Genomic DNA, 25,025 nt, shown 5'->3' with positions numbered 1-25,025 from the left:
TAGTTCTCACGCTAATAATGTGTACGGCAATTTCCGTGATGGAAAGGGAAATAAGGGGCTATAATTCCTCTCTATTCCTACATACAGTATTCTACTCTGCCTAATTCCCTTGGGCTATTAAGCAACATTGTTTCCTCGCTAATGTACAGACACAGAGGTGAGGGTGCGACATACTTAAATTAACCACATTCCAAGTTCATTACTATGAAAAGAACATGATACTCGGATCTTGGTCAGTGCATTTTTCTCTTGCTGTCCTCCAAATGATCACCTGTAGCTGGATATTAATAATAATAATACTTATTTTCACTTTCTCACGCCTGAGGCTGCCAGTCTGTCGCCAGGTTTAAATACAACAGACTTGTGGGGGCTCAGGGGTTCCCAAAAAGAGCCTGCTGGGGTTCTGTGTTTTGTTAGCCAGGTTTAAATACCCCAGAGGTGGCTGAGAATTCCGAACAAATATTCTTGCAAGTTGCTATGGAAATGAAAACTGCTGAACGGCTCTGTCACGTACGGCACACTCCGAGCACGCGACCTGCATACAGGACAAGGGTTAATACTCACGCCCGCAAGCGCTCCCACTTTTCACCTCCACAGGGGTCTGTCAAATGGACAATATCTCCTCTACAGGAGAAGGATCAATACTCAACCTGCAAGCTGCCCACTCTTCACCTTCGTAAGGTCCTTCAAATGAGTTATATCTCTCCTACATCCGTCCCCATATACCACCACCATGAACAGCACACAAGTGAGCACGTAACAGATATGCAACCAGGGTTAATACACATGGCTACTCTAGCCAACTCACCTTTCGCCTGTGCAAGGTACCTCCAGTGAGTTAATATTAACCCCATCTCAATTGAAAATCATATCTACCCACTGCCACCACCTGGGGTATGCAAATAAGAGATGTCACATTAATATTTGCGTGAGCCCCAGGTCCCTGTTTATTATAGAAAAAAACTATGCACTTTAACACACAAAAATCAGTTGTAGCAAAATGTGTCAGAAAACGTAAATACTCTCTCCAGAGCGTGTAACAGTTCATTCAGAGCCCAAAGCATCACGTATTAAATGTTTTAATATATATAAAAATACAGTGCTTAGGTTACAGAAAAAGGATTACAAGAAACATACAGTTAGAATTAAATGCAGAACAGCTTCTTAAAATAAAAGGATAAAAGCATAAAAGAAAACGCTATACATCACCCTATAACATATGTTTTCCCCCATAGAGGTCACTGGTAAGAGACGATGGGATATCCCGTATCTGGTCCCAGATACACCTCTGTAGACCTCTGATTTTCATAATCTTTGTTCAGACTTAAATATTCTTTCTTCCCAGGTAAACCACATAAACACAGCCACTGTTGTAAATCAGCGGTGAGATTGACAGTTTTACGACAGAATAAAAACCCTCCTACAAAATGACGTTTACTGTACCTACAGTAAAGCCTGCAATATCTAAATGTACTCATAACTTTCCTTAACTAACACTTACACACATACATTCAGGCACTCATGGTGGACACAATGAGGTACTAAATATGAACATCTTCATCCTAAATTTAAGAGACAAATTAATACCTTTCTCTTAGTACCTGCTAGACCTGACATGTCTGTAATCATTATATGCAACTCGGTTCCACGGATACACACATGTAATTTTTAGCATGTTCAGCAGAGGACGTCACAGGATATTCTCATTTTTAATAAAGTCGCTCTTGGTTTGATACGTTCTTAGACATGCCCCGTGGCCATCCATAAAATCCCTCCACAGAATGCTTTGAAGCTCGCACTAAACAGACCATGTTTATAGAAACTTGTCACAGTGGCCAAATTTTATTCCCAAGTCTGCCCTTATCTGGACACTATCAGCAACATGCAACCCATCTGGCCCCTTTAAGTGAGCCCATACAGGATAGGCACCCCCAATTAAGCTCTCTTTCAAGCTAAAAACAAACCTGGAAAAAGTCCTGACATGTTACAACCCCAAACAGATGTTATTTTAAAATAAAACTCCAATCACAATAACCCCTGATGCACTGGATTAAAATACATAATATCTCATGACATTATCGTGACAGGCTCTGCTGCCCTAACCGACGGATAATTTATTGGACCAAAATTAAAAATATAAGAAAATATATGCAGGGCCGCGGGACATTGGGCCCAACTTCTGCTATCCGCAGCCTGGGAGGACCTCAACCTTGCCCCCAGGTTAGGGCCTGGACTCTCACCCCTAGCTCAGCCATTGATGGCTATGAGTGGTCATACTGGTCTAGAAAGAATAAGATACTTAGTTGGCTGTGATACATTTTAATGGACCATGTTAACATATAACATATATCTTATACTATATTAGTGAAAGCACTGTATGTTTGCCTGCCTGGATGTCCGGTGTCCCTAGCGGCAATCTCATTGGTCCCTTGGGCCGCCCGCCCCCGCACACCTCTCATTGGCCTCACACACTCACACCACCCCCTTGGCCCGCCCCCCACACCTCGCATTGGCCTGAGGCGGAGTGACGGGCCAAAGGTCCACAAAAAAAAAACAAAAAAAAAACCACTGTCACACACACACACACACACACACACACACACACACACACACACACACACACACACACACACACACACACACACACATACACACACACACACACACACACACACACACACACACGGGGGGGGGGGTGTTACATACATTAGCGGGGCTCATAGTGTTAGCAGCACATCTCCCGCTCTCTTCCCCACCGGTCCCGGAGGCTCCGCCTCTTCCTGTTTCCCGCGATTTCATCCCCCCCCTCCACGTGGGAGCTGCCGGACGGGTGAGTGAGCGGCCGGACGGGTGAGTGAGCGGTCTTCACGTCCCCTCACCCCCCTTCACCTCCCCTCACTCACTTCCCCTCCACCCCCCCCCCCCCGGCGCCGCTACAGTCAGCGGGGCAGCGGAGTGATCACCTCCCCTCACTCACTTCCCCTCCACCCCCCCCGGCGCCGCTACAGTCAGCGGGGGAGCGGAGTGATCACCTCCCCTCACTCACTTCCCCTCCACCCCCCCCCCCCGGCGCCGCTACACTCAGTTACGCAGTTACCTATTACGCATTTACATCCCGGGCAACGCCGGGTCTCTCAGCTTGTTAACATATAAATTGTAGAAGGTTGTCTTGTCTTAAGCTTTCAAGACTGCAGAGGTCTCTTCATCAGAAGTGATCTCTAAATTGCAGATGCGAAGCTTCAACACACAGCGCATGGAAATCAGCACGTTTCCATTCAATTTATGGTCCAGAGCGCAGTGATTTTGGTTCTTGGAGGTGGCATCTCTACATTCACTGGGCTTTCCTTAGAACAAAACTCTAGAAGCAAATATTTTCACCAGGGTAAAGATAAGTAGCGTCCTTCACACTCTCCAGCAATCAGGTCTTTGCAGTCACCCCTGGAAATGAAACATTATAAAGCTCTTTTCTAAGGAAAGTGCAGGAGAGAGCACAGTGTCTGCTCCATATTGTATTGTATTGTATGTCTTTATTTATATAGTGCCATTAATGTACATAGCGCTTCACAGTAGTAATACATGTGGTAATCAAATAAATATATATATAACCACTAATCATCCCCCTTCCAACATGGGGTAAGTAATGCGGAATCAGGCCTTGAACGCTGGTAACCATAATCAGTACCAGTATTTGAGGCTATTTATAGAATAAAAATTCACTAATGATCTCATAATTATATTACTTTAATATGCAAGAGCTCATTGTAATTTTAAAGCTTGATTAATTGGGAGGAGAATTGCCTAATATTGCAAAATCTGTGTGTTGGTTTTACAGTAGCATTTGATATACTTTTCCCGAAGTGAATTGCATTGTTAATAAATAGAAACGCCCAAACATCCCCGCGGAATGAGTAATCTGAACAATATTTAAGTGATTAGATTGCAGTTGAAGTTCTGTTCTCCTAATTTAACAAGTAACACCAGCACATCACAAAGCAGGACATTGTTTTTGAGTTCAGCATCAGCAGCCGGCTGCATTAAAAGAATCCGATCCATTAATATTAATCCTTCTATACCAGGGGGAGCAATATCTATTAATAATTCCAAAGGATAGACATTGCTCTCATTCTACACTCACCAAGAAAAAGCAGCACACAATATAAATACAGATTTCACAGAGGAATAAATCAATGGAAATAACGCTTTCTTTTTTGCTTATCCACTTCTGCAGTCTCGTTACTTCTTTCCAATTAGTGAGTCATCAGGCAGACCTGTTTTCTGATAGATCATAGTATTGAGCATTTCAAACTCACTGCAGTGAGCAAAGATATTGAACATCTTGGGGCTGGCGGGCGGGGGAACGTTTAACGCATACAACACGTTTGTTTCCCAGGGAGCCACGCTGCATTGCATTCAAAAGGGTTAATATCGCCCCTAATGATGACCTTTATCCTTAACATGAAAAGACAGAAACCCTTGGACGTTATACATTTTAATACCTAAACCCCTGACCACTTTAGTAAACAGTGGCCCAACTTGGCACCTTCTTTGGATGTGGGCCAGTGCTGCAGACTCCCGTAGTGTGAGCGTGTCTTATGGACGGTGCAGCGTTTCAATCATTACATTGAAGAGACAAGTAGTAATAACATAAACTAGGTACGAGTGCCACCGTCAGATATACAGTGCACTATATGAGGCGGTGGAGCTGAAAATAAACTATATAGGGGGATACCAAGCAGAGCACCCCACTTAAAGCAGCAATACTACATAACCCCCCCCCCCCTTTTTTTTTCTTTCTTATTTGTGTATGTAAAGTGTGTGACAATGTATAATTTTACATTCTTACCTAAGCTGGCAGTTGTTTGATGCTCCTGTTATAAATCTATCACAGTCATGATTGTGTGCCTAACATAATGGCTACGTTCATCAGTGTAACTCAGATGCTACAATGTATCCTGATATTACTAAGGTAACATTGACAAGTTACAGTTGGAAACATTGGCAACACATTACCACAACTAGGAAAGTGTTGCAAAGATCTTGCATTGCTGGGGAGGTGTCTAAAACCTGCTGTAGAAAGCAAAGAATGCTCAGTATAATTTTTTTTTATTAAAAATGGCATAAAGAGCTGAATTTTTTTTTTTTAAACACAGTCACTATTATCTAATACTACAGAACCGACATACAGTATTTTAAAAACACATATAAGATTTCACATGTTTTGCCACTTTAAGGCATACTGGAGGTGCATTCTGTAACTGGTCACAGTGTGGGTGAATTTTGCCCGGATACGGGAGCCACCACAGCCCTGAACAGAGCCCGGCAGGCAAGTAGAGGCTCTCTAGCCAAACACTGCCTCCTGAAACGATATATAGCTCGCCTGGCTAATACCAGGAGTAAGTTGACGAGGAGGTCCCTGGCAAGACAAATGTTTTATCACTCTAGGTATAGGAAACAAGCCACATTCTGCCGCATACAGAATTACAGTGCTTTGATAGCTTAGTCGGGGTTAGTCAGTGTGACTCGTGCTTTGTTGGGAGCCAGACCACATGACATATAAAAATAAATCAGTGCTGACAGAAGTGTTTACTTTTGTTGCCAGGAAAATCAGATCAAATCATTCTAGAAAGGACATAAAACTAACACCTAAAGAAGCCCATCCCAGTGGAATTACATAGCCTCATTCTACTGGAATGCAAACTGGATAATGGCCATTTTCCAAAGAAATGATACAATGCTTACAGGTGTTGTCACTTGTCAGGAATCCGTGGTATGTTCACCAAGCCAACATTAGAGACAGTGATATACACTATACTGCATAACACAATGTAGGCAAAAAAGGCTTACAAGATACAAACAATTCCCACTGCAAAACGTGTAATGGGGTATCTTACGTACATGGGTTTTATTGATGAAGAAGAGCCCCAAATGGTCTTGAATGTCCAACTCCATTAATTACATCACAACTTTGTTACCTGAAATAACACTTCAATATATTGTCTCGCAACCTGTCCCATGTAAGGTCTTCTTATAGATCTACTCAATCAACCCATACTCAGTGTAACCTCACCCGTTCTCCAGTGTCTTAACTATCATAGTCCCTGCCATTCAGTTAAGCATTTTAGGCTGCATCCATGGTGAATTGTGCCGGGTGGAGGCGCGCTGAGGCTGAGGGAAAGCGGGTGCTTTCCCTGGCCTTAGACCGCGCGCCGTCCGGGGGCGTGTCGGGGGGGGGGGGCCTGTGATGTCACGGAGCTGGTTCGCCGTAATTGGGCGAACCGCTCACGTGACCGGCCCTGCGCTCCCTTGAGTGCTTGAATTTAAAACATTTCTAAGACTTACGCTTCCGCACGCTTGCGGAATCGTGCGCGAGCCCCGGCTAAAGCCGCTCTCATTGCGGCTGCAGGGGCTCAGTGCCGAGCAGCAGCGCGCCTCAGCACGGCTCAGCGCATAAGCGCTGACCATGCCCGAGGCCTTAAATGGTGTGTATTATAATTATAGATGTGACTTGTGTGACTGATTGTGTCGTCATGTGATGCATTGTAATATATTGCGATATAATAAGAAAGCATTATCACATAGACCTATGGAAAACATATGATATGCTGTGACATACTGTTACATACGTATAACGCACCACAATTTCTGGCACACGTGACATTTGTTTGCCATGGACCCAAACCCAATTATTTATGACCCGCACAAAAACCTTTATGATTTTCACACATCGTTTGAAAAATAAATAATCTGTACATATATTAAAAACATTAAATTCTTGCATGTTTTATCCTACTGTACCTATGTAGAGAGAGGAATCTTTCCGTCTCACGTGGTCATCAATGTAGGAGACCCCCAGGGGCTGTACAGGTGTAGCTCCAATCCCAAGAAGGACCTGGGCTCCAATTAGAAGTAAGTACATCATGTTGGTGGTAGTTGTGTTCCCGCAGATAATATCCGGATCTGGGACCTCGTCACTGGAGGAACCATTAAGCGCACAGACATCTCTTCCTGCCGCGCCCCATCGGATCTCACCCGATTCATATTCATACTGGTGGGTGAGAAATTCAGGCAGTGCTGAAAGGAGAGCTCCAAGGGCCATGACTATACCTCCACATCCTATCAAGCGTGGTCTGTGCCCCTTGGCGCCAAAGTAGCTCACGAACAGTATGAGGGCCAAGTTCCCAATCTCAAAACTACTGGCAATCACTCCTACATCAGCGCTCTGCAGGTTGAACCTTCGCTCCAAGGTCGTCAGTACACTGACCTACAAGGAAAACGTAAATATTAGTATGCACCATCTACTGTAGGTTATACAAGTCTATTACATATGGGAATAAAGCATTTGGCCATGATGGAATCACATATTGTAACATGCTTAGATTGATGTCTGGTCACATGCACTTGGATAGGAGTCGGAAACCAGCTAGAATACTCAGTTGTGGATTTAGTGATGAAGCTACTTTCAGGTTCCCCAGGCAAATTAAACAAGCCCAGGCTTACAAATTAGATTTCACAGTGAGAAGTATCCAAGGAAACAGTGCGGAACCCGAGTCAACACTAATATACACCTGAATATATAAACCATCTAGAGACAACTGTTAACTAAGCAGCCTTCTGCATGAGACACCATCCAGCACAGGAGGACCCAGTGACTCGAATGTTCTGCAAAGTGTCTTCCAGCGCCGGTGACTTATGGCAGAAAACAGCTTAGTAAATCTGGGCCGTTGTCCCTACGGAAGAGAGTCTGAAACAGTAATATTAGAACATATTATCACAATTGTGTTGGTTCTTGTTTAATAACTAATAATATAAACGGAAAATGATTGTGTGCTGAACGGAAGCTTTGTATTATTTCCCATGTCTCCCAATATTCCTATACCTTAAAATTGCTCGCAGGTTACACTGGGGAGGCGCGTACGTAGCACAGGCTACAAGTAAACAAATAGTTTTAACAAGTGCTCACTAACGGACAGCTACCGAGGACGGTGTGCTGAATCATGTACTTCATTTCCACAGCATGAAGGGCAATGTGCTGGGGAAGGACTTTACGTTGCAGAGAAACCACTGATCCAATCAATGCAGCAGGCAGGTAAACAGCACGACAAGCACGAATAATGCAGACATCTTCAGGACCAGGGCTAAACAACCAGTGCACGATGAGCAAAGAGAAACACACTGCAATGGCATCTCCAGGATCATACCACAACCCACAAACATCTGACAAAGGATCACAGCAAAAAGGAGCTGAGAAATGCTGCCTAAAACCTTATCCCTTTGCCTTATGCAATCTGAGGTTTGTCTTCTCTTCTTCCGTATCTTATACCTATTTTTTATACCACTAAATTGAAGCGATGACATTTTGTATTCATACCCTAAGCAGGAGAATTACAAATAAGGCCACAGAAAGGTTGGAATAACTTTGTGTTATATTTATTATAGGGTGACCCTTTCATTACAGACTCTTGATTATGCGGGTTATGAATGTTAATACAATGGGCTGCTGGTAAATGTTCTCACCTGGCTGGAATACCTGTCAGCATATTATGAGCCATGCAAACGATCCAGGTGAAAGGAACGCACTGCCCAGTGGGGACACAAAAAGAGAAACAAAAAAAGAAAAAAAGAAAAATGGTGCAATACGTTTTAAAATTGTATTGATCACGCATGTAAATTGCAACACTTACAATATTGAAAATCTTTAAGGCTTATCGGGCGGATTCTGCGGTATAGTCACAGCGTGTGCTCCCAGTAGAGGCTCCGGATTTCGGCAGTCAAGACTCCCAGCGCAAACAGCTGGTCTCTAGAGATGGGGGGGACCAGTCCAAATCTGTTTCCCGGATTTTCACGAGTTTGCCATTCAAAATCCGCCCCGCGGTGTAAAATCCGTTACGCGGTTTAAAATCCGCCCCGCGGTGTAAAATCCGCTCCGCGGTGTAAAATCCGCCCCGCGGTGTAAAATCCGCCCCGCGGTGTAAAATCCGCCCCGCTGTGTAAAATCCGTTCCGCGGTGTAAAATCCGCTCCGCGGTGTAAAATCCGTTCCACGGTGTAAAATCTGCTGGCGGAGGAATCTAAACCGCTACTGCATATAATCAGCTGGTGGATTTTAACAATCCACCCGCGGATTCCGCAATTCGCTGACGGATTTTAAGAATCCAATGCGCCGATTCAGCATTCAGCGTGGGGATTGTCGGTGTTAACATAATTTTTTTTTATCGCAAAACGTGAATCACTATTTAGAAGACTGAACCGCGGCAGATCTAAATCCGGCCAAAAAATCCGCCCATCTCCGCGGATCTCCCAAACGTACCGCAGAATCCTCCTTAAACATTTTGAATATTGTACGTGTTGCAATTTACATGCGTGATCAATACCATTTGGAAGCGTATTACCCGATTTTTCTTTCCTTGCTGCTCTTTTTGTGTCTCACATTTTCGCCGGCGCTTTTCCTTTCGCCTGGAGCGTTCGCGTAAAGTCTTTTGCCCGCATTGGAAGGCGACCGGTACGGGGCAGCTCCAGAGGACAACGTCGGGTTTTGACCTTACATATTGGATTTTGGTATAGCGCGCGGGACATGATTTTAAGATGGATTAGATATAGTATATTCTTTTTTCACGTATTGTCGCAGCTCCACGTGTTAGTGTGCGTACGCATGAATCCATTGTGTAGCGCAGGGGGGCTCAACCTCAAACCCCCAACCCCCCCCCCCCAACAGGTCAGGTTTTCAGGCTATCCAGATCCAGAACAGGTCGCTCAATCAGAGTCGAAGACTGAGCCACTGATTGAGCCACCTGTGCTGAAGCAGGGATATCCTGAAAACCTGACCTGTTGGAGGGGGTTGGGGGGTTGGGGGGGTGGGCTGAGAACTGGATTGGAGCACCCCTGGTGTAGCCCTATATAACGTATTATTATATATGCATCTCTAATATTTTTAGCAATCTATGCACTTTTCTCCACATTGTGCATATTATTTAGAGCATCGCTTGAGTTTTTTCTTTACAATGTAATATTATGGGCCATATTAACTAAGCAATGCCAAGCCACACAGCACCTTGCAGACGATTCTGTCTTTTCAAGTGAATGCGCCGCAACATGCCTTACAGTTTAGCACCGCTTAGGAAATATGGCCCTATGTTTAACATTTCAGGAGAGGTGCAAGGTCGGCACCCAGAATGCACTACACAAGAGCGGCACAAATTCCCGTCTTCCGATGGCTCTTTAAAACGTCAGGTGGTTTATTAGCTGAAGTCAAGTGGCTTTCAAACGGTGTCACAGGCCGCTGCCTCTGACCGCTATTAGATCTGAATGAATAGTTAAGGATCTATTGACCTCTCCTGAGCTGAAGGTGACAGTGCCGCATTGCTTTTAATTGCCCTTGGATTCGTTCAGCAAGATATCACAAATGCCTTGCTCTCAATTGCGCTTCGGCTAATTCAAGGGGCAGTTCCACTTGCTACAAAAACTGCCTTCCCTTTGTCTGTCTGATCCCGATCACACAATTTATTGTTTCTTATTCAAACCAAAAAATAAAGAAAAAAAACTCGTTTCTGAAAAATAATATTTCAGGGACCTTATAAAACAATTAATGGTCCCGGTACGGAATCTGAGCAGATTTCTATCTCACAGACGGAAAATGCAATATTATTTATTAGCCCTCAACAAATGCAATTTTAAATAGCTGTTGTGCTGTCCAACTTTCATGTCTAAAAATAAAAGCAACTGTAAACAAACTTGACTTATAGTGACAGAAGAGATGTAAACAGGGCGAGTGCTTTCTCTTTATTACAGGGCTGACCTATCTTGCTGCATGGGACGGGCCCGTGTTTGCAGTTTCAGATGCAGGCGCGATGTTTGGGTGGATTCGTTAATGAATCCTGTTCAAAGTCCATGAATCTTATCTAACATCAAGGAAATAGATAGCACAAAAACAGTGCGTTTGTTCCCCAACACGTCACAGCCGCGTTATACAGTATGGGGATCGGCCTCTTTACATGCGCTGGGTCAGAGCGTTATACAGTATGGGGATCGGCCTCTTTACATGCGCTGGGTCAGAGCGTTATACAGTATGGGGATCGGCCTCTTTACATGCGCTGGGTCAGAGCGTTATACAGTACGGGGATCGGCCTCTTTACATGCGCTGGGTCAGAGCCGCGTTATACAGTATGGGGATCGGCCTCTTTACATGCGCTGGGTCAGAGCCGCGTTATACAGTATGGGGATCGGCCTCTTTACATGCGCTGGGTCACAGCCGCGTTATACAGTATGGGGATCGGCCTCTTTACATGCGCTGGGTCAGAGCGTTATACAGTATGGGGATCGGCCTCTTTACATGCGCTGGGTCAGAGCCGCGTTATACAGTATGGGGATCGGCCTCTTTACATGCGCTGGGTCAGAGCCGCGTTGTACAGTATGGGGATCGGCCTCTTTACATGCGCTGGGTCAGAGCCGCGTTATACAGTATGGGGATCGGCCTCTTTACATGCGCTGGGTCAGAGCGTTATACAGTATGGGGATCGGCCTCTTTACATGCGCTGGGTCAGAGCGTTATACAGTACGGGGATCGGCCTCTTTACATGCGCTGGGTCAGAGCGTTATACAGTATGGGGATCGGCCTCTTTACATGCGCTGGGTCAGAGCGATACACAGTATGGGGATCGGCCTCTTTACATGCGCTGGGTCAGAGCGTTATACAGTATGGGGATCGGCCTCTTTACATGCGCTGGGTCAGAGCGATACACAGTATGGGGATCGGCCTCTTTACATGCGCTGGGTCAGAGCCGCGTTATACAGTATGGGGATCGGCCTCTTTACATGCGCTGGGTCAGAGCGTTATACAGTATGGGGATCGGCCTCTTTACATGTGCTGGGTCAGAGCCGCGTTATACAGTATGGGGATCGGCCTCTTTACATGCGCTGGGTCAGAGCGTTATACAGTATGGGGATTGGCCTCTTTACATGCGCTGGGTCAGAGCGTTATACAGTACGGGGATCGGTCTCTTTACATGCGCTGGGTCAGAGCCGCGTTATACAGTATGGGGATCGGCCTCTTTACATGCGCTGGGTCAGAGCCGCGTTATACAGTATGGGGATCGGCCTCTTTACATGCGCTGGGTCAGAGCCGCGTTATACAGTATGGGGATCGGCCTCTTTACATGCGCTGGGTCAGAGCGTTATACAGTATGGGGATCGGCCTCTTTACATGCGCTGGGTCAGAGCCTCGTTATACAGTATGGGGATCGGCCTCTTTACATGCGCTGGGTCAGAGCCTCATTATACAGTATGGGGATCGGCCTCTTTACATGCGCTGGGTCAGAGCGTTATACAGTACGGGGATCGGCCTCTTTACATGCGCTGGGTCAGAGCGTTATACAGTATGGGGATCGGCCTCTTTACATGCGCTAGGTCAGAGCCGCGTTATACAGTATGGGGATCGGCCTCTTTACATGCGCTGGGTCAGAGCCGCGTTATACAGTATGGGGATCGGCGTCTTTACATGCGCTGGGTCAGAGCGTTATACAGTATGGGGATCGGCCTCTTTACATGCGCTGGGTCAGAGCCGCGTTATACAGTATGGGGATCGGCCTCTTTACATGCGCTGGGTCAGAGCCGCGTTATACAGTATGGGGATCGGCCTCTTTACATGCGCTGGGTCAGAGCCGCGTTATACAGTATGGGGATCGGCCCCTTTACATGCGCTGGGTCAGAGCGTTATACAGTATGGGGATCGGCCTCTTTACATGCGCTGGGTCAGAGCCGCGTTATACAGTATGGGGATCGGCCTCTTTACATGCGCTGGGTCAGAGCGTTATACAGTATGGGGATCGGCCTCTTTACATGCGCTGGGTCAGAGCCTCGTTATACAATATGGGGATCGGCCTCTTTACATGCGCTGGGTCAGAGCCGCGTTATACAGTATGGGGATCGGCCTCTTTACATGCGCTGGGTCAGAGCATTATACAGTATGGGGATCGGCCTCTTTACATGCGCTGGGTCAGAGCGTTATACAGTATGGGGATCGGCCTCTTTACATGCGCTGGGTCAGAGCCGCGTTATACAGTATGGGGATCGGCCTCTTTACATGCGCTGGGTCAGAGCCGCGTTGTACAGTATGGGGATCGGCCTCTTTACATGCGCTGGGTCAGAGCCGCGTTGTACAGTATGGGGATCGGCCTCTTTACATGCGCTGGGTCAGAGCCGCGTTATACAGTATGGGGATCGGCCTCTTTACATGCGCTGGGTCAGATCTGCCTTATACAGTATGGGGATCGGCCTCTTTACATGCGCTGGGTCAGAGCCGCGTTGTACAGTATGGGGATCGGCCTCTTTACATGCGCTGGGTCAGAGCCGCGTTATACAGTATGGAGATCGGCCTCTTTACATGCGCTGGGTCAGAGCCGCGTTATACAGTATGGGGATCGGCCTCTTTACATGCGCTGGGTCAGAGCGTTATACAGTATGGGGATCGGCCTCTTTACATGCGCTGGGTCAGAGCCGCGTTACAGTATGGGGATCGGCCTCTTTACATGCGCTGGGTCAGAGCGTTATACAGTACGGGGATCGGCCTCTTTACATGCGCTGGGTCAGAGCCGCGTTATACAGTATGGGGATCGGCCTCTTTACATGCGCTGGGTCAGAGCGTTATACAGTATGGGGATCGGCCTCTTTACATGCGCTGGGTCAGAGCGTTATACAGTATGGGGATCGGCCTCTTTACATGCGCTGGGTCAGAGCCGCGTTATACAGTATGGGGATCGGCCTCTTTACATGCGCTGGGTCAGAGCTGCGTTATACAGTATGGGGATCGGCCTCTTTACATGCGCTGGGTCAGAGCCGCGTTATACAGTATGGGGATCGGCCTCTTTACATGCGCTGGGTCAGAGCCGCGTTATACAGTATGGGGATCGGCCTCTTTACATGCGCTGGGTCAGAGCCGCGTTATACAGTATGGGGATCGGCCTCTTTACATGCGCTGGGTCAGAGCCGCGTTATACAGTATGGGGATCGGCCTCTTTACATGCGCTGGGTCAGAGCCGCGTTATACAGTATGGGGATCGGCCTCTTTACATGCGCTGGGTCAGAGCCGCGTTATACAGTATGGGGATCGGCCTCTTTACATGCGCTGGGTCAGAGCTGCGTTATACAGTACGGGGATCGGCCTCTTTACATGCGCTGGGTCAGAGCCGCGTTATACAGTATGGGGATCGGCCTCTTTACATGTGCTGGGTCAGAGCCGCGTTATACAGTATGGGGATCGGCCTCTTTACATGCGCTGGGTCAGAGCGTTATACAGTATGGGGATCGGCCTCTTTACATGCGCTGGGTCAGAGCTGCGTTATACAGTATGGGGATCGGCCTCTTTACATGCGCTGGGTCAGAGCCGCGTTATACAGTATGGGGATCGGCCTCTTTACATGCGCTGGGTCAGAGCCGCGTTATACAGTATGGGGATCGGCCTCTTTACATGCGCTGGGTCAGAGCCGCGTTATACAGTATGGGGATCGGCCTCTTTACATGCGCTGGGTCAGAGCCGCGTTATACAGTATGGGGATCGGCCTCTTTACATGCGCTGGGTCAGAGCCGCGTTATACAGTATGGGGATCGGCCTCTTTACATGCGCTGGGTCAGAGCGTTATACAGTACGGGGATCGGTCTCTTTACATGCGCTGGGTCAGAGCCGCGTTATACAGTATGGGGATCGGCCTCTTTACATGCGCTGGGTCAGAGCGTTATACAGTATGGGGATCGGCCTCTTTACATGCGCTGGGTCAGAGCGTTATACAGTATGGGGATCGGCCTCTTTACATGTGCTGGGTCAGAGCCGCATTATACAGTATGGGGATCGGCCTCTTTACATGCGCTGGGTCAGAGCCGCGTTATACAGTATGGGGATCGGCCTCTTTATATGCGCTGGGTCAGAGCCGTGTTATACAGTATGGGGATCGGCCTCTTTACATGCGCTGGGTCAGAGCCGCGTTATACAGTATGGGGATCGGCCTCTTTACATGCGCTGGGTCAGAGCCGCGTTATACAGTATGGGGATCGGCCTCTTTACATGCGCTGGGTCAGAGCGTTATACAGTATGGGGATCGGCCTCTTTACATGCGCTGGGTCAGAGCTGCGTTATACAGTATGGGGATCGGCCTCTTTACATGCGCTGGGTCAGAGCGATATACAGTATGGGGATCGGCCTCTTTACATGCGCTGGGTCAGAGCGTTATACAGTATGGGGATCGGCCTCTTTACATGCGCTGGGTCAGAGCGTTATACAGTATGGGGATCGGCCTCTTTACATGCGCTGGGTCAGAGCGTTATACAGTATGGGGATCGGCCTCTTTACATGCGCTGGGTCAGAGTGTTATACAGTATGGGGATCGGCCTCTTTACATGCGCTGGGTCAGAGCCGCGTTATACAGTACGGGGATCGGCCTCTTTACATGCGCTAGGTCAGAGCGTTATACAGTATGGGGATCGGCCTCTTTACATGCGCTGGGTCAGAGCCGCGTTATACAGTATGGGGATCGGCCTCTTTACATGCGCTGGGTCAGAGCCGCGTTATACAGTATGGGGATCGGCCTCTTTACATGCGCTGGGTCAGAGCCGCGTTATACAGTATGGGGATCGGCCTCTTTACATGCTCTGGGTCAGAGTGTTATACAGTATGGGGATCGGCCTCTTTACATGCGCTGGGTCAGAGCCGCGTTATACAGAATGGGGATCGGCCTCTTTACATGCGCTGGGTCAGAGCCGCGTTACACAGTATGGGGATCGGCCTCTTTACATGCGCTGGGTCAGAGCGATATACAGTATGGGGATCAGCCTCTTTACATGCGCTGGGTCAGAGCCGCGTTATACAGTATGGGGATCGGCCTCTTTACATGCGCTGGGTCAGAGCCGCGTTATACAGTATGGGGATCGGCCTCTTTACATGCGCTGGGTCAGAGCCTCGTTATACAGCATGGGGATCGGCCTCTTTACATGCGCTGGGTCAGAGCCGCGTTATACAGTATGGGGATCGGCCTCTTTACATGCGCTGGGTCAGAGCGTTATACAGTATGGGGATCGGCCTCTTTACATGCGCTGGGTCAGAGCGTTATACAGTATGGGGATCGGCCTCTTTACATGCGCTGGGTCAGAGCCGCGTTATACAGTATGGGGATCGGCCTCTTTACATGCGCTGGGTCAGAGCGTTATACAGTATGGGGATCGGCCTCTTTACATGCGCTGGGTCAGAGTGTTATACAGTATGGGGATCGGCCTCTTTACATGCGCTGGGTCAGAGTGTTATACAGTATGGGGATCGGCCTCTTTACATGCGCTGGGTCAGAGCGTTATACAGTATGGGGATCGGCCTCTTTACATGCGCTGGGTCAGAGCTGCGTTATACAGTATGGGGATCGGCCTCTTTACATGCGCTGGGTCAGAGTGTTATACAGTATGGGGATCGGCCTCTTTACATGCGCTGGGTCAGAGCCGCATTATACAGTATGGGGATCGGCCTCTTTACATGCGCTGGGTCAGAGCTGCGTTATACAGTATGGGGATCGGCCTCTTTACATGCGCTGGGTCAGAGCTGCGTTATACAGTATGGGGATCGGCCTCTTTACATGCGCTGGGTCAGAGTGTTATACAGTATGGGGATCGGCCTCTTTACATGCGCTGGGTCAGAGCGTTATACAGTATGGGGATCGGCCTCTTTACATGCGCTGGGTCAGAGCCGCGTTATACAGTATGGGGATCGGCCTCTTTACATGCGCTGGGTCAGAGCGTTATACAGTATGGGGATCGGCCTCTTTACATGCGCTGGGTCAGAGCCGCATTATACAGTATGGGGATCGGCCTCTTTACATGCGCTGGGTCAGAGCCGCATTATACAGTATGGGGATCGGCCTCTTTACATGCGCTGGGTCAGAGCGTTATACAGTATGGGGATCGGCCTCTTTACATGCGCTGGGTCAGAGCCGCATTATACAGTATGGGGATCGGCCTCTTTACATGCGCTGGGTCAGAGTGTTACACAGTATGGGGATCGGCCACTTTACATGCGCTGGGTCAGAGTGTTATACAGTATGGGGATCGGCCTCTTTACATGCGCTGGGTCAGAGTGTTATACAGTACGGGGATCGGCCTCTTTACATGCGCTGGGTCAGAGCCGCGTTATACAGTATGGGGATCGGCCTCTTTACATGCGCTGGGTCAGAGCGTTATACAGTATGGGGATCGGCCTCTTTACATGCGCTGGGTCAGAGCCGCGTTATACAGTATGGGGATCGGCCTCTTTACATGCGCTGGGTCAGAGCCGCATTATACAGTATGGGGATCGGCCTCTTTACATGCGCTGGGTCAGAGCGTTATACAGTATGGGGATCGGCCCCTTTACATGCGCTGGGTCAGAGCCGCGTTATACAGTATGGGGATCGGCCTCTTTACATGTGCTGGGTCAGAGCCGCGTTATACAGTATGGGGATCGGCCTCTTTACATGCGCTGGGTCAGAGCCGCGTTATACAGTATGGGGATCGGCCTCTTTACATGCGCTGGGTCAGAGCGTTATACAGTATGGGGATCGGCCTCTTTACATGCGCTGGATCAGAGCCGCGTTATACAGTATGGGGATCGGCCTCTTTACATGCGCTGGGTCAGAGCCGCGTTGTACAGTATGGGGATCGGCCTCTTTACATGCGCTGGGTCAGAGCCGCGTTATACAGTATGGGGATCGGCCTCTTTACATGCGCTGGGTCAGAGCCGCGTTATACAGTATGGGGATCGGCCTCTTTACATGCGCTGGGTCAGATCTGCCTTATACAGTATGGGGATCGGCCTCTTTACATGCGCTGGGTCAGAGCCGCGTTGTACAGTATGGGGATCGGCCTCTTTACATGCGCTGGGTCAGAGCCGCGTTATACAGTATGGAGATCGGCCTCTTTACATGCGCTGGGTCAGAGCCGCGTTATACAGTATGGGGATCGGCCTCTTTACATGCGCTGGGTCAGAGCGTTATACAGTATGGGGATCGGCCTCTTTACATGCGCTGGGTCAGAGCCGCGTTACAGTATGGGGATCGGCCTCTTTACATGCGCTGGGTCAGAGCGTTATACAGTACGGGGATCGGCCTCTTTACATGCGCTGGGTCAGAGCCGCGTTATACAGTATGGGGATCGGCCTCTTTACATGCGCTGGGTCAGAGCGTTATACAGTATGGGGATCGGCCTCTTTACATGCGCTGGGTCAGAGCGTTATACAGTATGGGGATCGGCCTCTTTACATGCGCTGGGTCAGAGTGTTATACAGTATGGGGATCGGCCTCTTTACATGCGCTGGGTCAGAGCCGCGTTATACAGTATGGGGATCGGCCTCTTTACATGCGCTGGGTCAGAGCCGCGTTATACAGTATGGGGATCGGCCTCTTTACATGCGCTGGGTCAGAGCCGCGTTATACAGTATGGGGATCGGCCTCTTTACATGCGCTGGGTCAGAGCGTTATACAGTATGGGGATCGGCCTCTTTACATGCGCTGGGTCAGAGCTGCGTTATACAGTATGGGGATCGGCCTCTTTACATGCGCTGGGTCAGAGCCGCGTTATACAGTATGGGGATCAGCCTCTTTACATGCGCTGGGTCAGAGCCGCGTTATACAGTATGGGGATCGGCCTCTTTACATGCGCTGGGTCAGAGCCGCGTTATACAGTATGGGGATCGGCCTCTTTACATGCGCTGGGTCAGAGCCGCGTTATACAGTATGGGGATCGGCCTCTTTACATGCGCTGGGTCAGAGCCGCGTTACACAGTATGGGGATCGGCCTCTTTACATGCGCTGGGTCAGAGCCGCGTTATACAGTATGGGGATCGGCCTCTTTACATGCGCTGGGTCAGAGCGTTATACAGTACGGGGATCGGCCTCTTTACATGCGCTGGGTCAGAGCCGCGTTATACAGTATGGGGATCGGCCTCTTTACATGTGCTGGGTCAGAGCCGCATTATACAGTATGGGGATCGGCCTCTTTACATGCGCTGGGTCAGAGCCGCGTTATACAGTATGGGGATCGGCCTCTTTACATGCGCTGGGTCAGAGCCGTGTTATACAGTATGGGGATCGGCCTCTTTACATGCGCTGGGTCAGAGCGTTATACAGTATGGGGATCGGCCTCTTTACATGCGCTGGGTCAGAGCGTTATACAGTATGGGGATCGGCCTCTTTACATGCGCTGGGTCAGAGCTGCGTTATACAGTATGGGGATCGGCCTCTTTACATGCGCTGGGTCAGAGCCGCGTTATACAGTATGGGGATCGGCCTCTTTACATGCGCTGGGTCAGAGCCGCGTTATACAGTATGGGGATCGGCCTCTTTACATGCGCTGGGTCAGAGCCGCGTTATACAGTATGGGGATCGGCCTCTTTACATGCGCTGGGTCAGAGCCGCGTTATACAGTATGGGGATCGGCCTCTTTACATGCGCTGGGTCAGAGCCGCGTTATACAGTATGGGGATCGGCCTCTTTACATGCGCTGGGTCAGAGCGTTATACAGTACGGGGATCGGTCTCTTTACATGCGCTGGATCAGAGCCGCGTTATACAGTATGGGGATCGGCCTCTTTACATGCGCTGGGTCAGAGCGTTATACAGTATGGGGATCGGCCTCTTTACATGCGCTGGGTCAGAGAGTTATACAGTATGGGGATCGGCCTCTTTACATGTGTTGGGTCAGAGCCGCGTTATACAGTATGGGGATCGGCCTCTTTACATGCGCTGGGTCAGAGCCGCGTTATACAGTATGGGGATCGGCCTCTTTACATGCGCTGGGTCAGAGCCGTGTTATACAGTATGGGGATCGGCCTCTTTACATGCGCTGGGTCAGAGCGTTATACAGTATGGGGATCGGCCCCTTTACATGCGCTGGGTCAGAGCCGCGTTATACAGTATGGGGATCGGCCTCTTTACATGTGCTGGGTCAGAGCCGCGTTATACAGTATGGGGATCGGCCTCTTTACATGCGCTGGGTCAGAGCGTTATACAGTATGGGGATCGGCCTCTTTATATGCGCTGGGTCAGAGCCGTGTTATACAGTATGGGGATCGGCCTCTTTACATGCGCTGGGTCAGAGCCGCGTTATACAGTATGGGGATCGGCCTCTTTACATGCGCTGGGTCAGAGCCGCGTTATACAGTATGGGGATCGGCCTCTTTACATGCGCTGGGTCAGAGCATTATACAGTATGGGGATCGGCCTCTTTACATGCACTGGGTCAGAGTGTTATACAGTATGGGGATCGGCCTCTTTACATGCGCTGGGTCAGAGCCGCGTTATACAGTATGGGGATCGGCCTCTTTACATGCGCTGGGTCAGAGCTGCGTTATACAGTATGGGGATCGGCCTCTTTACATGCGCTGGGTCAGAGCCGCGTTATACAGTATGGGGATCGGCCTCTTTACATGCGCTGGGTCAGAGCCGCGTTATACAGTATGGGGATCGGCCTCTTTACATGCGCTGGGTCAGAGTGTTATACAGTATGGGGATCGGCCTCTTTACATGCGCTGGGTCAGAGTGTTATACAGTATGGGGATCGGCCTCTTTACATGCGCTGGGTCAGAGCGTTATACAGTATGGGGATCGGCCTCTTTACATGCGCTGGGTCAGAGCATTATACAGTATGGGGATCGGCCTCTTTACATGCGCTGGGTCAGAGCATTATACAGTATGGGGATCGGCCTCTTTACATGCGCTGGGTCAGAGCGTTATACAGTATGGGGATCGGCCTCTTTACATGCGCTGGGTCAGAGCCGCGTTATACAGTATGGGGATCGGCCTCTTTACATGCGCTGGGTCAGAGCCGCGTTATACAGTATGGGGATCGGCCTCTTTACATGCGCTGGGTCAGAGCCGCGTTATACAGTATAGGGATCGGCCTCTTTACATGCGCTGGGTCAGAGCCGCGTTATACAGTATGGGGATCGGCCTCTTTACATGCGCTGGGTCAGAGCTGCGTTATACAGTATGGGGATCGGCCTCTTTACATGCGCTGGGTCAGAGCTGCGTTATACAGTATGGGGATCGGCCTCTTTACATGCGCTGGGTCAGAGAGTTATACAGTATGGGGATCGGCCTCTTTACATGCGCTGGGTCAGAGCTGCGTTATACAGTATGGGGATCGGCCTCTTTACATGCGCTGGGTCAGAGCCGCGTTATACAGTATGGGGATCGGCCTCTTTACATGCGCTGGGTCAGAGCCGCGTTATACAGTATGGGGATCGGCCTCTTTACATGCGCTGGGTCAGAGCGTTATACAGTATGGGGATCGGCCTCTTTACATGCGCTGGGTCAGAGCCGCGTTATACAGTATGGGGATCGGCCTCTTTACATGCGCTGGGTCAGAGCATTATACAGTATGGGGATCGGCCTCTTTACATGCGCTGGGTCAGAGTGTTATACAGTATGGGGATCGGCCTCTTTACATGCGCTGGGTCAGAGCCGCGTTATACAGTATGGGGATCGGCCTCTTTACATGCGCTGAGTCAGTGCTGCGTTATACAGTATGGAGATCGGCCTCTTTATATGCGCTGGGTCAGAGTGTTATACAGTATGGGGATCGGCCTCTTTACATACGCTGGGTCAGAGCCGCGTTATACAGTATGGGGATCGGCCTCTTTACATGTGCTGGGTCAGAGCCGCGTTATACAGTATGGGGATCGGCCTCTTTACATGCGCTGGGTCAGAGCCGCGTTATACAGTATGGGGATCGGCCTCTTTACATGTGCTGGGTCAGAGCCGCGTTATACAGTATGGGGATCGGCCTCTTTACATGCGCTGGGTCAGAGCGTTATACAGTATGGGGATCGGCCTCTTTACATGCGCTGGGTCAGAGCCGCGTTACAGTACGGGGATCGGCCTCTTTACATGCGCTGGGTCAGAGCGTTATACAGTATGGGGATCGGCCTCTTTTCATGCGCTGGGTCAGAGTGTTATACAGTATGGGGATCGGCCTCTTTACATGCGCTGGGTCAGAGTGTTATACAGTATGGGGATCGGCCTCTTTACATGCGCTGGGTCAGAGCGTTATACAGTATGGGGATCGGCCTCTTTACATGCGCTGGGTCAGAGCGTTATACAGTATGGGGATCGGCCTCTTTACATGCGCTGGGTCAGAGCCGCGTTATACAGTATGGGGATCGGCCTCTTTACATGAGCTGGGTCAGAGCCGCGTTATACAGTATGGGGATCGGCCTCTTTACATGCGCTGGGTCAGAGCCGCGTTATACAGTATGGGGATCGGCCTCTTTACATGCGCTGGGTCAGAGCGTTATACAGTATGGGGATCGGCCTCTTTACATGCGCTGGGTCAGAGCGTTATACAGTATGGGGATCGGCCTCTTTACATGCGCTGGGTCAGAGGGATATACAGTATGGGGATCGGCCTCTTTACATGCGCTGGGTCAGAGCGTTATACAGTATGGGGATCGGCCTCTTTACATGCGCTGGGTCAGAGCGTTATACAGTATGGGGATCGGCCTCTTTACATGCGCTGGGTCAGAATGTTATACAGTATGGGGATCGGTCTCTTTACATGCGCTGGGTTAGAGCGTTATACAGTATGGGGATCGGCCTCTTTACATGCGCTGGGTCAGAGCCGCGTTATACAGTATGGGGATCGGCCTCTTTACATGCGCTGGGTCAGAGCGTTATACAGTACGGGGATCGGCCTCTTTACATGCGCTGGGTCAGAGCCGCGTTATACAGTATGGGGATCGGCCTCTTTACATGCGCTGGGTCAGAGCCGCGTTATACAGTATGGGGATCGGCCTCTTTACATGCGCTGGGTCAGAGCCGCGTTATACAGTATGGGGATCGGCCTCTTTACATGCGCTGGGTCAGAGCCGCGTTATACAGTATGGGGATCGGCCTCTTTACATGCGCTGGGTCAGAGCCGCGTTATACAGTATGGGGATCGGCCTCTTTACATGCGCTGGGTCAGAGCCGCGTTATACAGTATGGGGATCGGCCTCTTTACATGCGCTGGGTCAGAGCCGCGTTACACAGTATGGGGATCGGCCTCTTTACATGCGCTGGGTCAGAGTGTTATACAGTATGGGGATCGGCCTCTTTACATGCGCTGGGTCAGAGTGTTATACAGTATGGGGATCGGCCTCTTTACATGCGCTGGGTCAGAGCGTTATACAGTATGGGGATCGGCCTCTTTACATGCGCTGGGTCAGAGCTGCGTTATACAGTATGGGGATCGGCCTCTTTACATGCGCTGGGTCAGAGCCGCGTTATACAGTATGGGGATCGGCCTCTTTACATGCGCTGGGTCAGAGTGTTATACAGTATGGGGATCGGCCTCTTTACATGCGCTGGGTCAGAGTGTTATACAGTATGGGGATCGGCCTCTTTACATGCGCTGGGTCAGAGCGTTATACAGTATGGGGATCGGCCTCTTTACATGCGCTGGGTCAGAGCCGCGTTATACAGTATGGGGATCGGCCTCTTTACATGCGCTGGGTCAGAGCCGCGTTATACAGTATGGGGATCGGCCTCTTTACATGCGCTGGGTCAGAGCGTTATACAGTATGGGGATCGGCCTCTTTACATGCGCTGGGTCAGAGCGTTATACAGTATGGGGATCGGCCTCTTTACATGCGCTGGGTCAGAGCTGCGTTATACAGTATGGGGATCGGCCTCTTTACATGCGCTGGGTCAGAGAGTTATACAGTATGGGGATCGGCCTCTTTACATGCGCTGGGTCAGAGCTGCGTTATACAGTATGGGGATCGGCCTCTTTACATGCGCTGGGTCAGAGCCGCGTTATACAGTATGGGGATCGGCCTCTTTACATGCGCTGGGTCAGAGCCGCGTTATACAGTATGGGGATCGGCCTCTTTACATGCGCTGGGTCAGAGCGTTATACAGTATGGGGATCGGCCTCTTTACATGCGCTGGGTCAGAGCCGCGTTATACAGTATGGGGATCGGCCTCTTTACATGCGCTGGGTCAGAGCATTATACAGTATGGGGATCGGCCTCTTTACATGCGCTGGGTCAGTGCGTTATACAGTATGGGGATCGGCCTCTTTACATGCGCTGGGTCAGAGCCGCGTTATACAGTATGGGGATCGGCCTCTTTACATGCGCTGGGTCAGAGCCGCGTTATACAGTATGGGGATCGGCCTCTTTACATGCGCTGGCCTCTCCTAGTGTTATCATATTGTTACTTTGGGTAAATGCAGCGCTAACTTTACTTGCTGCACAGCCCAAAGTGCATTAACCCCCTCACTGCCAGAGAGCAGCAATGAGCATTTCCCTTTATTTAAGTGACTTGCTCCCCTTCTGTGCCCAGTAACGCTGCTTTTAAAAAAGACAGTGCACAACTTCTGTCTGCAGCACCATGTGATTGAGCAAAATACATAAGTGTCTCTCCATTCTCTGAAGCCAAAGCTAAAACTGGCCTAATTCATTGAATGTGTCACGTTTTTACCACAATCACAGTATGTAACACTTGTGGTTTGGGTTTGGCTGCCGGTAAGCCGGCAATGAGCGGAATCTGCCTTTTTTTCTGGCAGCAGAGTAAACATATCGTACTTTATGCAACAAACATTTAAAACAGCAGAGATTTGCACAACACAATCAACTGCAAACTAAGTTACCGGCAACATAAACACAACCAGAACTGTGCAAATAAAACTTCACGTTTTTGTGCATAAATGGTTATTTTTGGAGCCCATGATACAAATGCCCAGTGTGAGATTGTGATATGTAGCAAAAAGCATTAGTCACTGAATCACTCATCCAACACAACGTATTCTAGGTGACGAGAAGCAGCTGTGATGTCAGAACCCAAGGTATGAATAGCATGGTATAACTAATACCATTCAAAGCCCTAAAGACTGTGTTATATATAAACAGATGACATATTAAATATTTATATCTTTTGATGAAATATTTATACGTATAAGGGTATCTGTGTCACATGGTGACAAGTGTTTTCACCAAGGTGATTTATAATCCATACGGCACCTAAGAATTCTTGTTCTCTCTTAATACAGC

The 25,025-nt window shown here is 49.4% G+C and overlaps 1 protein-coding gene across 1 annotated transcript in view; it reads right to left on the bottom strand.

Annotated features, from left to right (window-relative positions):
- The window catches only part of SLCO3A1 (solute carrier organic anion transporter family member 3A1), a 120,553-nt gene that overhangs the window by 91,254 nt on the left and 4,274 nt on the right, over nt 1–25,025 (bottom strand). The window contains exon 2 of the mRNA XM_075575239.1: nt 6,796–7,261. Within this exon, the coding sequence (XP_075431354.1) occupies nt 6,796–7,261 (466 nt within the window). The remainder of the gene's footprint in view (nt 1–6,795; nt 7,262–25,025) is intronic.

Source organism: Ascaphus truei, chromosome 18 (genome assembly GCF_040206685.1).
Source record: "Ascaphus truei isolate aAscTru1 chromosome 18, aAscTru1.hap1, whole genome shotgun sequence".
Lineage (NCBI taxonomy): Eukaryota > Metazoa > Chordata > Amphibia > Anura > Ascaphidae > Ascaphus > Ascaphus truei.
The sequence above is the reverse complement of the archived record's forward strand: the minus strand, read 5'-3'. Positions and strand labels throughout refer to the sequence as shown.